Below are 11,284 nucleotides of genomic sequence, written 5' to 3'. Positions count from 1 at the left end.
AATGCCCTTCAGCTTTTCCCGAGGATCAGGGTCTGGGCTGGGCCAGGGGTTCTTGTCAATGCCTGCAGGAAATGAAGTGATAAGGAAATTCTGGTCTTAGGTCATAGCAGGGCCTCAAGAGATTAGGTCATGCCTTTTCCTCTGCTTATGCGGTTCCCAAACCATCATTCCAGGCGAGGGTCACTGAGGAAGGACTGTGAAACCCAGCATGAAGTCGCTGGGGTTGGGATACTCATGGGATTCAAAGCAAGGGACTGTCTTTCCCTGGGAAGATCTGTCATGAGGGTGGAGAAAGCTGACATGGCATGATGCCGCTTGATCTTATCTGTCATCAGATGAAAGGAGACAGAAGGAGCCCTGCCTGGTAAGTGCCTGGAAGGACCGTGGCCAGGAACACCTGACTCTGGGTGCAGCAGCAGGGTTGCAATCCTTGCACTCAGGAGGCTGAGCCTGGAGGAGTGCCGAGGAGAGCGTTCAAAGCCAGCTTGGGCTATAAGTGAGATCCAGGCCAGCTGGGGGCTATCCAGGGAGACCCTTAGAAACAAAACAAACAAAAAAGGAAAGAAAGAAAGAAAGGAGGGAGGGAAGGAAGGAAGGAAAGAAAAGAAAAGAAGAGAAAAGAAAAGAATTGGGGCTGCAGAGATGGCTTAGTGGTTAAGAGATGGGGATGGTGAGATGGCTCAGCGGGTAAGAGCACCAACTGCTCTTCCAAAGGTCCTGAGTTCAAATCCCAGCAACCACATGGTGGCTCACAACCACCTGTAATGAGATCTGACGCTCTCTTCTGGTGCTGTCTGAAGACAGCTACAGTGAATTAACGCTGGAGTGAGCTGGGCTGGAGTGAGCTGGGCCAGAGTGAGTGGGGCCTGCAGAGGTCCTGAGTTCAATTCCCAGCAGCCACACACATGATAGCTCATCGCCATCTGTACAGCTATAGTGTACTCATACACATAGAATAAAAAAAAAATAAATCTTTAAAAAAAAAAAAAGAGCACTGACTGTTCTTCCAGAGGTCCTGAGTTCAATTCCCAGCAACAACGTGGTGGCTCACAACCATCTGTCATGAGATCTGATGCCCTCTTCTGGTGTGTCTGAAGACAGCTACAGTGCTCAAGTGTATAAAATAAATATATAATTCTTTTTTTAAAAGGAATTAAAATTTGTAACAAAACACACCAAAGAACAAGGATGATGCTGGTAGTCATCCAGGGTTGAAAGTCTGGGAGAGAGAGGAGAGTGATGTGCGCAGAAAGATAAACAACAGCTTTACTGCTCCCAATGTCACCCACTTCCTTTTCCTGATACCCTGGTAAAGCCTAGTGTCAGCTCCTTAGAGGAGCCTAGAAAGAAATCTATCTCCTTCACTCCAAAGAAAATGGACCATAGGCTCCCTCAGCTTGCTCTGTCTGCCATCCTTGAAGCCACATCCCTATCTGATCAGCCAGGGTGGGGAGGAGGCCAGGATTGTCGGGGGTGGGGTGGGGTGGGGGAGAGGGTGACAGGAAGAGAGACAGTGTCCTCCTGGGAAGCAAGGACTTGTGGGTAGCACTAAACCACCGAATAGATCAGAGATCTGGGAAGAGAGTTTGTTGAGAGTTAAGACCCAGTTCAATAATCAAACAGAAGAAGACAGGCAGAGTGAGACAAGCTTGTGATCCAGGACTCGGAGGCAGAGGCAGGAGGATCACTGGGAGTTGGAAGCTAGTTTGGCCTACATAGTGAGAGAGACACTGTCTTCAAACAGACACCAAATCAGACAACTTTGGCAACACGCTTTGCTGGAGCTCAGTCCTCACCAGGGCTGGAGGCAGCCAAGTACTCGGTGCTCCGGCTCCAGGCAGCTGGAGAGTGTGAACAGCAGAGAATCTCAGGTGGCTGGTGTTTTTCAGATTCATTTTATTTATGGCTGTGTATGAGCACATGTGTACAAGGTGTTCGTGGAGGGCAGAGAGGGCATTGGCTCCCCTAGACCAGAGGCTCTCAACCTTCCTAATGCTGCGATCCTTTAATACAGGTCTTCATGTAATGGTGTCCCTCAACCATAAAGCTATCTTTGTGTACTTCTGCTATTGTTATGAATCATAATGTAAATAATCTGTGTTTCCCGATGGTCTTTTTGGGGTTGTGGTGCACAGGTTGAGAATGGCTGTCCTAGGGCTAGAGTTGACATGGTTGGAAGTGCTGCGAACTGAACTCTAGCTCTCTGAGAGATTACAAGTACTCCTAACCTCAGAGTCATCTCTCCAACCTGTGATTCTTCCTCTCTACAGTCCAGTAGTCATCGTAACTCTCCTGGCCACGTGACTCTTCCCTCCCGCAAGATGACAAGATCTGTCCAGATTTTGGCATGAGCCTCAACTATTTTCCTCTTTGATATCATTTCTGTCTTCCCAGGTCATGAGTCAACACGGCCTGGAGGTCATATAGCCAGTCAGGGGGCCATGCTAGTGTGAGGCCTGCTGTGGAACCAGTTTCCTTTCTGTGGAAGTGTCCGTAGAAATATCAAGAGTGACGTCTCCTCTTTGGCTTTACATTGGACATATCGGCAGTTGGTCGACGCGTGAGTGCAGACAGGATCTGGAGTAGCTGGGACGTGCCTCAGTGAGGACAGTTGCCTGTGACCTCTGACCTGTACCACTTTCAGGAAGATAAGGAACTGTGAGGAGGTTTGCCGCGGGCTGGCTGATCTGGGCCTCCCTCAACCCACGGGAGAAACGAGGTCCTAGTCAGGTCGACAAGGCGTAGGCGAAGAAATGATGGCAGAGACAACACATGAAGTACAGGATCTAAATGTATTTCTTAAAAATGGCATCAGCCTTTTACAGTCATTGCAAAAGAGAGATGGTAAATCTGGCAGCTCAGCAGTTAAGGTACATCTGAGGCCATCTAAAACATACTGGGTCTAAAGCAGCAGCCATCTCCTCTAGACTGGTGCTGGCCAGAGTGCTTGGGCCTGGGGGACTGCAGATTGTATGAGTCTGAGTCCTAGCCCATCTAAGTTCTAGTGCGAGTCCCACATGCGAGTCCAAGTCCTCCTGCACCAAGTGAAAAGCAGGCTTATATGGTATACAGAAAGCAGGGCAGATGACAAGAGTCACATAGGCAGGTGACAGTCACATCAAGGTCAGTGATCTTACTGACCAGGATCACGTTATCTAGTTGTGAATTGGGTGGAAGCTGGGGCTAATTTGGTATTCCTATGCTAATACTCTGGGTCCTGCTGGAGGCAATGACTAGGGGGTTCTGACCTAACACTTCTAGCTAATGTCCTTGAGTGGAAGCCCTTCATTACTCTCTAGTATGCAAAACATTTCTAAGTATTGTGAACTATCTATTGGCCTAAGGAATGTGCTTGACTTCTGTTGCTAGCTCTGGCAAGGCAGATTCCTTGAGAGAGATTCCAAGCTATGGACAGCTTGGTATTAAACTAGGAGAGTTGGAAACGTTGTGCTGGCCAGGAAACAATGCCTAATCTTAGCCATTTACGAATCATTTCTTGGGGTACCTTTATGCCTAAATATGAGGGCGTGTTGATGATTGAAAAGACTATTCTGGAACACGTCTGAGTTAGGAGATACCAGCGACTGTCTGAATATCCAGGAGGCACAGAACTCCTTTTGGATCCTTATTGCCTCTTATCCTTAATCAGGATTTTATCCCCAATATTTTGGATGTGACTGGGGTAGACGAGTGTGCGTGGCAGAGGTTCAACCAGAGAGAAAAGGGACGGACAGTCAGTAAGGATCCTACGGAAGGCTCCAATGGTAACAGGAGCTGCGCAAGCATGAAGACCACAGTTCCATCTCCAGTACACATTGCCTAGGTAACTTACTTCCAGGCACAGGAAGAGCCCCCATATCCACCCTGACCCCCTTTGAGACAAGGTCTTATCTGTAGAACAGACTGGCTTGTGTTTGTGATTCTTCTGTCTCAGCCTCTCAAGTGCTGAGATTAAAAGCAGAATAATATTTAACTGATGTCAGATCCAGCTTCATATTCCAGGGTAGTAGGTGCCCTTCTACATTCTAGCTCCTGATTTGTTTCTTTGAGATGGGGACTTATGTTTCATAGGCTGACCTCAACTCAATCTGTAGCCAGGGAGAGATAACCTTGAACCCCTGCCTCCACTATCCAAATTCTGGAATCACAGATGTGTTGGCCATTGTTTCTTATTTATTTATTTATTTATTTATTTATTTATTTATTTATTTGAGACAGGGTCTCTGTGGCAGTTTGAATATGAAATGGCCCTCATAGGCTCGTGTATTTGAACGTTTAGTCCTCAATTTGTGATGGTTTGTGGGGACGTATGGAGGTGTGGCCTTGCTGGATGAAGACATGTCCCTGGGGGTGGGCTTTGAGATCTTATAGCCTGGCTCCACTTCCAGTTCTCTCTCAGGTTCTTGTTTTAGGTTCAGGTGTTCTCTCTCAGCATCCTTCTCCCTCAGCCAGTTTTGCCTGCTGCTTGTGGCCGGCCATGCCTTCCAGCTATAATGGGCTCTTATCCCTCTGGAACCGTGAGCCAAAATAAACTCCGTCTTCCCGAAAGTTGCCTTTGGTCATGGTGTTTTACTATAGCAACAGAAAAGTAGCTAGTACAGTCACACCGTGTAGCCTGGAACTCATACAGATCCACCTGCCTCTTCCACTACGGAACACTTGGGTCACCAATTCAGGAACTAGTTCCCTATTTTTATGCAGCCAGTCTCTTTCTCCCTCTGTCACTCAGGCCTCCGAGCTCTCAGGCTCATGTGGGTCTCACAACCCTGAGGGCAGCAGCCACACCCATCTCAGCCTCTCTGGCCTTGCCCACCTCCTGCTTCTATCTACTTTGTTCCCACCTCCAGGCTCTGCACCTCCCGGTGCTCTCAGAGCGGTTTTCCATTCCCTATCTGGCCAGCACCACGATGAAGACTACTTTAGAATACCAGGGACATACGCACCTCCTCGCTAGATCACACATTCAGCAAGTGTTTATAGAGTATCTATGTGATAGGTTCTGTTCTGGGGTCCAAGCACACAGAGAACTGACTGCAGACTCCTTACTTGGGGAAGCCCCACCGTCTCATGGAATGGGTATGTGGGCGCAGAGCATCGTGAATCAACAGGCAGGATAACTGAAGCGCTACAGAGACCACTCTGCACCAGTGGCGTCCCTCGAGGGAGCACAGGGCCAGAGCTAGCCTAGCTGAAGAGGGGACACCCGCACTTTAATCCGGAACTGGCCTCAGTACGTTTGGAGATTTGTTCCGGAATGAACAAATCCGGAACAAAGGCTCGCAAATGGGGCAGGGCAGGGCTGTGGCCTGAACTCTGTGGCTAGTGGCGCTGGCAACACGCCCCGGGCGCGATTAGAGCCCTGCCCAGCACAATCAGATCCTTGCAGGTCCCTGGACCAAAGGCTCAGGATTTGAGAGCCCGTCATGGGGGCGACATCTTGTTCTCTTCACCGGGACAAAACAGGCCCAGAAGCCACAAGCTACACCTCCCGAAGCTACAGAGAGGCGCCACAGTTGCCAGTCTCGCAGAGCCTCTTCCGTGCAGCGCTGCCAGCCACTCAGAGCGCACTCCCAGCGCCAGAAGCGGAAGTGGGCGGGGACATTGGAAGACCCGCCCTCCATCCGCCCACCTCCGCGCTCCTGACTGGCTCCGCGGGGCGTCCCCGCCTCCGAGGTGCTGCGGCTGGGCCGGGTTGTTGGGGGAGCGGCCGGCTGAGTAGCGGGTGTAGAACGGTGCGGCCACTGTCTTCATCGCCACCATGGGGGCCCAGCTGAGCACGGTAGGCGGCATGGGTCTGGGGTCTCCAGGCTTGCACCGTGGGGACACCGTACCATCCGGGGCGCCCAGCACCGGTTCACGAGCACCGCGCCCCTTGCAGACCGTGACTCACGCCCTGGCTAGTGGCCGCGCCACTTGGGCCCTGTCTCGGGCCAGAGGGGCCCGAAGCTCGGGGTGGACATTGGGGACCCTGTTGGGTGTGTGTGAATGTGACAGGGAATGAGTGACGTGTGCGCCCGCGTGAGTGGGCGTGACTTGTGAGTGTGAGAAAGTTGAAGTTGCCTGAGCCCGTGGGCATGTGAAACGTGTGAGGGTTTTGTAAAATGTGGACGTGAAGTGTGACTGTAGGTGCACAGGTGTGTGCGTGGAGGAACCGATAGTGGCGTGTGTGAGAGAGTGAGGGTATGGGTGTGAAGACACGCAGGCGTGAATAGTGGACACGTGTGAGCTGGCAGGAAGAGTACTTTGGTGTGTGTGTGTGTGTGTGTGTGTGTGTGTGTGTGTGTGTGAGAAGTGTGCAGGATGTCCCTACAGGGGTTGGGTGCATCTTCATGCCATAAACAAGGCAGTAGTTGGCCACGATTTTTCCAGCTGTCACACAGAAAGCCCCAGGCATTCTTGTTACTCACAGAGCTGCGCTGTCACTGAAGAAGTGACTCTTAGACTTGGCCATCAGCCCAGGGCACTGAGGATGCTGGGACCTTCTAACATCTATAAATCTGCTCTCTCACTGTTACTCTGGATCGACCAAGGCCACTTCCACAATCCTGGAGCCCACTCTCCTGATTTCTTTTTTTTTTTTTTTCCTTTTTTTTCCCCCCTTTTTTATTTGTTTTTTTGTTTTTTCTTTTTTTGGTTTTTCGAGACAGGGTTTCTCAATAATGTTTTTTGTTTTTTGAGACAGGGTTTCTCAATGTAGCCCTAGAATACTCTCTGTAGACCAGGCTGCCCTCGAACTCAAAGAGATCCACCTACCTCTGCCTCTCCAGTGCTGGATTTAAAAAGGTGTGGGCCACCACTGCCCAGCTTCTCCCTGACTTCTTAAGAGCATCCATGTGAAATGTGCCCAATCCCAATTACACAAACATACCCTTGAGGTGCCCAGCTCTTTGGGTATGACAGGATTAGGCCAGTGCCTGTCTTGGAGGGTGTCCTCCTCTCTGTAAGTCCTGGTGAAGACAGTCAGCTGGCTTCTTGGCATGACATTTGCTCTTGAGAGAGTGGCTAGTCCAGGATGGACCATCGAAGGAGCCGCCTAGCCCCAGGCAAACCCTGGAGTGGCAGCACCCTATAATGACATTCTGACCAGTTTTCCCAGGGACTTCCCATGATCCCTTACCTTCCCCTGCTTTCCAGGCTCGCCTCACTTTTGGACTATGTTGGTGGTACTCCAGCACCTGCTTTTCCATCAATTCATGTTAAGTCAACAGTAGTTCCTTGCAGCCAGCAGAGCTCTGTCTGATTATCAGGAGGCCCCCACCATGGCCTCATCTGTCCAAGGGTTGCTTGGTATTGTCTTTGACTTATGAGACTGACTGGGGTCTTATACCTCAGTGCCCACGGTATATATTAGGCCTGGAGGCCCATGCGCTGTGTGTGTGGCTGTTGGGCATTGGGTGTACTGGATGTCTTATCTGGGCCATGCAGGCCCTGTGGGAGGCCTCTTGCATATATTGGGGGCCCCAAGCCAGAGGATGGCATTTTGAGTCTGCTGTCCACCAGGAAAACGGTGCAGGCTTGGCACGCTGCTCTGGACTGCCTCCCTGCTCGCTTGTGAGTTCCAGAAAGCCCTTGACAGATCCATCCCTCTTGTAGAGTATATAAGGCCTTTCCGAAAGCTCCTGCTGACTCTGGGTCTGGTTGGTGGCTTAGACTCCACAGATGGTGGCTCAATTATCCACCTGTTCCTCCTTCTGGGCTCCCTTCCCCCATTGTTTGGAGCCCAGCCCAGAGCCCCCCTGTTTCAGGACTTCCTCCATATCCTCCCACTTCCTCCCACTTAGAACAAGACCGGGAGGGCTGTGGTCACTTGATACTGGCAGGACAACAGGAGAGTGGGTGGTGGGCAGGTAAGCGAGCCTATGACTGGCTTGTCTAAGCTCCAGGTCAGGGAGCTGGCACCTGGAGGGAAGGGGGGGTGGGCTGAGATCTCTACCAGCCTTCCTTATCCAGCCTGGGCAGAGTGGATTCCAGGGTTTTAAAGGGGGAAATGTCAGAGTGAGAAGCCCAGGCAGGACGTCCCGCGGGGGTGAGGAACAGGCTGTGTATCCCTTAGCTACAGTGAGTGAGCTCAGGGCTCCCACAGAGCAAGGAGAGGAAGGGGTAGGTTCCTTGGTATGGTGGAGTGTGGCCTACAGGGTCAAGGTATGGGAAGCAGCTGCCCTCAAGGACTTAAAACTGTGTGTGCCTGTGCGTGCACAGCTGAGGAGGAGCTAGGGCAGGGACTTGGACTCAGCCATCTGCCTCCGGTTTACTTGGCCCTGCTGCTGGACTAGGGTGGTGCCGTGGAAGGATGGGGGACAGCCTGTTTACCCCATGCCAGTGAGGATAGAGTACATCCAGTCCCCTGGTGAGTAAATCTAATTGGGCCTCTAACTTTGGGAGACACAAGCTTTGCTCTGCTGCTCCTGGCCTTGGTGCAGCTCCCCTGAGACTGGGTCTGCTTTCCCTCTAGTTTGAGCTCCTTGAACATAGGGTTTAGGCCTGGGACACACACACCTACCTTAGACACAGGAGCACCTGCTAAGGTTGTTGACTGAATGAGTGACAGCTAGAATGGCATGTCACAGCTGCCTTTCTAGATAGGAATTTTTATTTAGAAAGGGTTTACCTCTCCCCTCTCGGTGTCCAGACATGTCCCTGGGCTTAGGCTTGTCACCAAAGCCTCTGTTTTCTTACCTGCATTGGGAGAGGCAACAGCACCTCCCAGGTGCAGCCCGAGGGTTGAGGTAAGAGGGCAGTGCTTTTTGGGAGCAGCCAGGAGCCAGTTCTTGGCTCATTAAACCTGTCCCTTCTAAACATGCTCCAGTGCCAGGGACAGGTGGCATGGTTCCCTCCACGGCCTGTTCTGTGCCTCAGGAAAATAGGATGGGCTGAGCCCTTCTCTCACCAGGGAGCAGTCTTGGCTTTTGCCCTGTTTTGGGAAACCTGCACACAACATAAGAAGTCAGAGAGTCATGGGGGATCAGGAGAGAGAGGTGTTGTTGTCCTTGTGGTAGGTCCACAAATATTTACAGAGTGCCTCCTGTACCAAGTGCTGGGACAGTGGTGACTAGGCAACCCTAAATTACCCAGAGACAGGAGGGGGGCCACTCTGAGCCAAGGGCTGGTGTGGAGACCCTAGCCTATGTCCAGGGATCCACCCAGAGGCCTGGCACTGGTGGGTTTAGAGTGAGTGAAGGTTGCAGGCTGGTCCACACACAGCCACCTTTCCAAGCTGCCTTCGTTAAATGGACACGTAGGGACAATTGCATTCATTAACTTCTATATTAGTTACGACCAAAGGCAGCTTAGGGAAGAGTTTATTTTAGCCTGCACTTCCAGAGGACTAGAGTCTATCATGTCAGGGAAGGCTTGGCAGAGGGAGCAGGAAGCTGAGGGGTCACATCTCAGCCACATATACGAAACTGAGATAGCTTGTCTGTCCCCAGTGAGGTACTTCCTTTAGCAAGGTTGAACTCCTAAGGGTTCTATGGCCTCACTAAACAACACCATGTACTGGAAACCAAATGTTCAAATCCACCAGCTGTGGGGGATATTTCTCATTCAAACCACAACAGGAACGCACTGTGGAAGGTCAGGAACAAATTCAAGGTGTGTGACAGGCCCTGGGAAGCCAGCTGCAGGCTCAGGGGACTCGAGCCAGTGAGTCTGACAGTGTACTCAAACAGTCCTTGGGGAGATAAGTCAGGGTTCACAGAGCATGGGCCTCGTTGGTGGGAGTCATTGGTGACCATTCCTAGGGCTCCCAACGGTGGTGGTTTCTGGATGTGGTGTTGCTCTCTGCCATGGAGTTTTCTGTAGCAGAAAAATTGTCAGAATGGCCCTCATGCCCAGAAAGCTTACAGAGAGACCAAGGCTGTGAAAAGTCACCAAGGGCTGGCTAGCTAGGCATGGCTCCTCGGGGAAGATTTTTTTTTAAAAAAGATTTATTTATTTATGTATATGAGTACACACTGTAGCTGTACAAATAGTTGTGAGCCTTCATCTGGTTGTTGGGAATTGACTTTTAGGACCTCTGCTTGCTCTGGTCAACTCCGCTCAGGTCGGCCCTGCTTGCTCCTGTAGACTCCACTTGCTCAGTCTCTGCTCGCTTTGGCCCAAAGATCTATTTATTATTATAAATAAGTATGCTGTAGCTGTCTTCAGACACTCCAGAAGAGGGCGTCAGATCTCATTACAGATGATTGTGAGCCACCATGTGGTTGCTGGGATTTGAACTCAGGATCTTCGGAAGAACAGTCAGTGCTCTTACCCGCTGAGCCGTCTCACCAGCCCCTCAGGGAGGATTTAACATTTGGGCTGGGTTCTGAAGGATTTCACAGATGTCTGCTGGTTAGATACATCTAGAGGCAGGGCATGGAGGGAGAGGGGCAGACTGAAAGGAGCACAAAGGCCAAAGCAAGGTAAGTTGTTGTGGAGGGAGCAGGGAGAGGAGTCTGCATTGGAGTCACAAATCGGGTGCTTTGAAGGCTGGTTGGGACCCTTGTGCTTGTTGGAGGTGGTGGAGCAGCTTGTTGGCTTGGGATGCTGGGCTTGGAAATAGCCTTCCACCTTCCAAGGGGGAATAGTATCTGGCTACAGACTCTGATGGGGACACAGTAGGACCTGTCCCCAGAGGTGGCTTAGAAACAGCAAGATGGCACTGAGGAGCCCTGAATTCAAATCGCAGTCACATTTTTGTTTGGTTTTGTTACCTTGGCCAGTCACTTGTTTACCCCAAGAAAGCCCGTGAGAATCTGGTGGTATGAATGTGGTCCTGGGACTTTGGTGTGACTTGGGGCAGGGAAAGTCCCTCCAGCCTGTTTCTCCTCTGTGGCTGGAGTAGCCACTACACTCTTAGTCAAGAGCTGAAATGGGGTGGTCCCAGGGACACAAGGCCCTGTCCTTGGAGCGGTACCAGCTCAGGGATTATGGCTGGTGTGGCGTTTACTCTGTGCATGGCCTTTGGAAGCCCATCACTTCTGGCTCCAGAGCTCTGGAGTTCTGGGCTGGGCTTCACACCCGGGGTTCTTTGAGCTTACACTCCATGGTGTCAACTTGGCCTTTCAGTGAGCCATGCTGAGTGAGCTATGCTGAGTGAGGACAGTGTTGGCATGGTGCTGGGGACAGTGGTGTGCAGTGACTGGGCGTGGTCCTGATATAAATATTATGTACCACGGACCGGGATTTCTCGCGGGGTCCCTGTTCCGCGGGACATGGGATCCTGGCCAGGTGGTCACGGGATTCGGCTTTGACAAACAGACTACACACACAGGTGGTGTAAAATCTGAGTGTATTTCTTTTA

General features: G+C 51.3%; 1 protein-coding gene across 4 annotated transcripts in view; it reads left to right on the top strand.

The window, feature by feature from the left end:
- Positions 1–5,645: 5,645 nt before the first annotated feature.
- The window catches only part of LOC116076798 (NADH-cytochrome b5 reductase 3), a 20,861-nt gene continuing 15,222 nt past the window's right edge, over positions 5,646–11,284 (top strand). Inside the window, exon 1 of one of the 4 annotated variants that reach the window (XM_031350740.1) lies at positions 5,646–5,779. In XM_031350740.1, the coding sequence (XP_031206600.1) occupies positions 5,759–5,779 (21 nt within the window). In that variant the 5' untranslated portion in view covers positions 5,646–5,758. Of the gene's footprint in view, positions 5,780–7,494; positions 7,552–7,796; positions 7,848–8,241; positions 8,348–11,284 lie in introns of those variants that run through there. The other 3 variants (XM_031350763.1, XM_031350757.1, XM_031350748.1) reach the window with 3 other exon arrangements.

Source organism: Mastomys coucha, unplaced genomic scaffold (assembly GCF_008632895.1).
Source record: "Mastomys coucha isolate ucsf_1 unplaced genomic scaffold, UCSF_Mcou_1 pScaffold11, whole genome shotgun sequence".
Lineage (NCBI taxonomy): Eukaryota > Metazoa > Chordata > Mammalia > Rodentia > Muridae > Mastomys > Mastomys coucha.
Note: the sequence above shows the minus strand (reverse complement) of the source record. Positions and strands in the feature narration are given on the sequence as shown.